We start from the raw sequence: 3,613 nt of genomic DNA on the forward strand, positions 1-3,613 counted from the left end.
GCCTTTTGTTGTTGTTAAAAGGTTTGCGAACTCACCCGTGGCTCATGTCAGATGTCGTACGTTCAGGTTGATGGGGCGGGTTGCCATCGTAAGGACGTCCACCCGCCAGTCCGCTTACGAAACAGCACAACTTTTGAGCTTGTGATCAAGCCTCTTTGGGAATTGATGCGATTTCATTGTCGAAAACCGTCCAAATGAAGCGAGGATTGTTTGTTCTCCTCGGTTTAGGACTGAGCCAGGTCAAAGTGCTTGCGCCTAGCACGCTAGCGCTTCGTTTTACAAGCGGTGATCTTCGGTCTCCCAACGGAATTATCGAAGGTTCTACAGCAACCTTTGGCGCTCCTACCTACGGAGAGTCGCTCATCGGCCGTTTGGTGTACTTCCCTGACTCCGGCGATTACTGCGAGGATACTCCAGAGTACAATGTGGGCTGCAGGCTTCCTCCACACAGACCGCGTTGAACAAAGCACGCAAAACGGTAAGTTCTGGTGACGGCGTGCAGAATGTTTTCTTGCTGGCAAGAGGAACATGCACGTTCGTTCAGAAGGTGTACCTAGCGCAGTCGAAAGGTGCGGCCGCTGTTTTGATGGTCGACAGTCCAGACAGCAGCTGGGACCGCCACAAGCTTTCTCGAATCATTGTCGCTGATGATGGCATGGGCGCTCGAGTGAGAATCCCCTCAGTTCTTTTAACACGGGAAGACGGCTCTGCCCTTCTGGATGCCTCCAAAGAACTCGTCGCTGCGAACGGACAGTTGGTGAGAGCAGGAAATCTCTATCATAGCCCTTGGTTGAATTAGAATGGTCCCTGCCAGAGGCAGACATGGTGACTGTGGACTTCTGGACTTCCAACGTCTCACCTGTCGGTCCACAGTTCCTCACAGCTTTCGCCCCCGCTGGGGATGCGCTTGGGCCTCTGCTTGATTTCAGGCTGCACTTCTTCGTTGTGGAAATGCCGGCCAGCACTGCTCGCGAAGACATCGCCGCACAGTGCTACCGCGAAGATCGCCGATACTGTACTCCCACGCTCGAGACGGAAGGCGCTGTTAAAGGGTCCACAGTTCTCGAGGAGTCTGTCCGGCAACTCTGCCTTCTGAACGGCAAATCAATGACAAAGGTGTGGTGGCGCTACCTGGAGGACTTTTCCAACACGTGTGCCGCCCGCACTGTTGATTGGGAGCAGTGTTCCTACGCCATTTTGAAACAGGTAAAGATGTCGAGGTTGGCACACCCAGCTCGGTGCATATGAGCAAGTGAAGAGCTGCGCCGAGAGCCCAACGAGACCCATTCGCCTTCTCGAGGAGCAGAAGCGGGCGAAGGCCTGGAGTCCGTTGGCCCTCCGCATCAACGGCGCGAAGTACATGGGCACTCTCGACCCAAATCTTGTGCTCAAGGCAATATGTTCTTCTTACCGAGATACCCCAGCAGCCTGCACCAAACTACTCATGGCACCTGGTCGGGAGAACGGCTGGTCTACTGGCGATGTGAGACTCTCTCTAGAACCTGACGCAGATCCTCTTCCTGTTCCTGGTGGTCATTGCGATTTTTTCAGTGGGAGTCTTCCTCTACCAGCGCCATGTGGTTCAGTCTGTCCGGTCGTCCCTCAGACATGAGGTTATGATGGAGGTTCGAAGTCAGATGATGGACTACGCAGAGTTGCGGGAAATGCGATGACGAAAAATTGAGTCATAAATAGTAAAAAATGCCAATAAATGCAGCCCTCGCTCTCTGTCTTCCTAGCCGTGCAACTCTTGTCAGTGGTGGCGTTTATGGGGTTAGTGGGTTCACTGTGGCAGGCAGAGAGCAGTGGGCAAGAGACGGAGGACTCGGTCGAAAAATAGTTATTAATGTTGGTGAGCTCGGTGTACAGCGATGGGAATTCCGACTCGGATGCGCCACCCGAGCTACCACATGTAGAAGCGGAAGCCATCTCAGAAGCCAACATTGGCCCTGTCCTGAAGAAGGTGCGCATGGAAGAGGAGAAGGAGAGAGATAGGAAGGATTGGGTCGAGTCACGTCAGCGACAGATGGCGGAGAATCCCTGGTACGAACCAAAATTGGGCGTTGTCGACGCCTTCAACGCCTTCGCCCACGTGGAGGCCCAGAAAGCGCAGAGAGCCGGGGTGATCAACGCGCAACGTGTGAAGGATGTCCGTCTCGGAGAGATTACAAGGAGGCTACAGTCGTCGCTGAACTCTGTTCCTGTGGAAGAGAAACTTAACGTGTTGGAAGCCAATGCTCGAACGTTGGTCTTAACCCATCTCCCAGGCGACGTGCGAGAGCATCAGATCCGACTTGTCTTCCATGAATTGAGCACTGGAATGCGTGTCGAGGACTGGCTTGCTGGGCACAAGGAGCAACAACACTACGGTCGTGTCTTCGACAGAACGGAGCAGGACGGACTGCTATCCCAAGCCATTACGCGGATTAGGATTGTCCGAGACAGCGACGGATTGTGTGCAGGATACGCTTTCGTAGAGTTCGAAGGCGCCATTCACGCGGATAAGGCCATGATGCGCATTCGCGAACTCAACAATGTCGTCACACTTCCTGGTCACGACAATCGCGGAATGATAAGACATGCGCGGGTTGATTGGGCCAACACCGCGACGGCAGCGCCTCTGGAGCTGCACCAAGTTTACTGCGGCAACCTCCCTCCATTCGTGACAGAGTACGAGCTGTTGCACTTTCTGAGGGAAGCACACCCAGGTGCTGACGAAGAGTGAGTGCAACATGTAATGCTCTCTTCTCATGATTTTTCAGCGTGGTCTCCGTGCGCTTGATATACGACGACGTTACGTTGGCGCCAAGACGATTTTGTTTCATTCGCATGAAGGATGAGCGCACGACAGCTCACCTTCTGGAGCGATTCGTAGATGTTCGCTCAAAAGAGAGGGAGGATGCGCGGATCGTCCAAATCAGTCAACAAGCGGCAGAACAGGCGGCAGAACTGGCAATGATTGAGCAAGCGAAACTTCCTGAGTCTGAGGAGAGTGCTCTGATTGTGGCCGCGGAGCAGGACGTTAAACACCGTCTCGAGGAGGGGACCCACGAGAGCCAAAAAGAACCTGCTGTGATGGATGACGATCTTCCAGAGGTTCAGACGACCATGGTAGAGGCCCTCCCAGCAGACAAGGACGCTAGCCCAGCTGAAGACGCTCTGGGTCGCCTATATCCAAGCAAGGGCCCCAAAACGAATCCGAGTGCATTCAGGTTGCGTGGCAGCCCGCTCTTTCTTAGGCGATCCTACCAGAGGCCTGCAGGCTACAGTGGGCGGAACGACACTGGTGGAGCTGGCGACACCATCGCCAACACCACCATTTTTATCGCTAACCTGTCGCCTCGGATCACTGAGGCGGACCTGAGGGGTATATGCGCCCCTTTCGGTCGCTTGGTGTCTGTACGAGTCGCCTACATGAAGCATGTGGGATTTGTGACTTTCGAGCAGTCTATTTCGGTGTTGGCCTGCCTTACGCACCTAAACGGTTATCTCTTCAAAGGACAGCGTCTGTCTCTTGCATATGGCAGGTCACGCTTTCAGATTCCCTACAACATCCGTAGAGAGACCACAGTGGACTACAGCGCTAAAGTTGAGGACATGAAGCACAACGCAG

General features: G+C 54.1%; 2 protein-coding genes across 4 annotated transcripts; both read left to right on the plus strand.

The window, feature by feature from the left end:
* Positions 1-194: 194 nt before the first annotated feature.
* KVP17_000059 (uncharacterized protein) lies at positions 195-1,673 on the plus strand (the record flags this gene model as incomplete). Of its 2 annotated transcripts, XM_068515475.1 has the most annotated exons (5): positions 195-425; positions 452-757; positions 784-1,206; positions 1,235-1,483; positions 1,512-1,673. In XM_068515475.1, 5 exons carry the CDS (start codon positions 195-197, stop codon positions 1,671-1,673), a joined length of 1,371 nt encoding a protein of 456 aa, XP_068376557.1. The 2 variants fall into 2 exon arrangements, with proteins under 2 accessions (XP_068376557.1, XP_068376558.1); XM_068515476.1 differs by lacking the exons at positions 195-425; positions 452-757; positions 1,512-1,673 and having other exon boundaries at positions 823-1,248.
* Positions 1,674-1,846: 173 nt separating this feature from the next.
* KVP17_000058 (uncharacterized protein) lies at positions 1,847-3,613 on the plus strand (the record flags this gene model as incomplete). 2 transcript variants are annotated; one of them, XM_068515461.1, is made up of 2 exons in its annotated part: positions 1,847-2,721; positions 2,763-3,613. In XM_068515461.1, coding segments are annotated over 2 exons (1,726 nt in total), but the record flags the coding sequence as incomplete, so codon positions are not given. The 2 variants fall into 2 exon arrangements, with proteins under 2 accessions (XP_068376555.1, XP_068376556.1); XM_068515462.1 differs by having other exon boundaries at positions 2,763-3,588.

This window comes from the organism of the source record quoted next (assembly GCF_019968985.1).
Source record: "MAG: Porospora cf. gigantea B chromosome Unknown PgB_NODE_2385_length_3613_cov_152.09, whole genome shotgun sequence".
Classification (NCBI taxonomy): domain Eukaryota; phylum Apicomplexa; class Conoidasida; order Eugregarinorida; family Porosporidae; genus Porospora; species Porospora cf. gigantea B.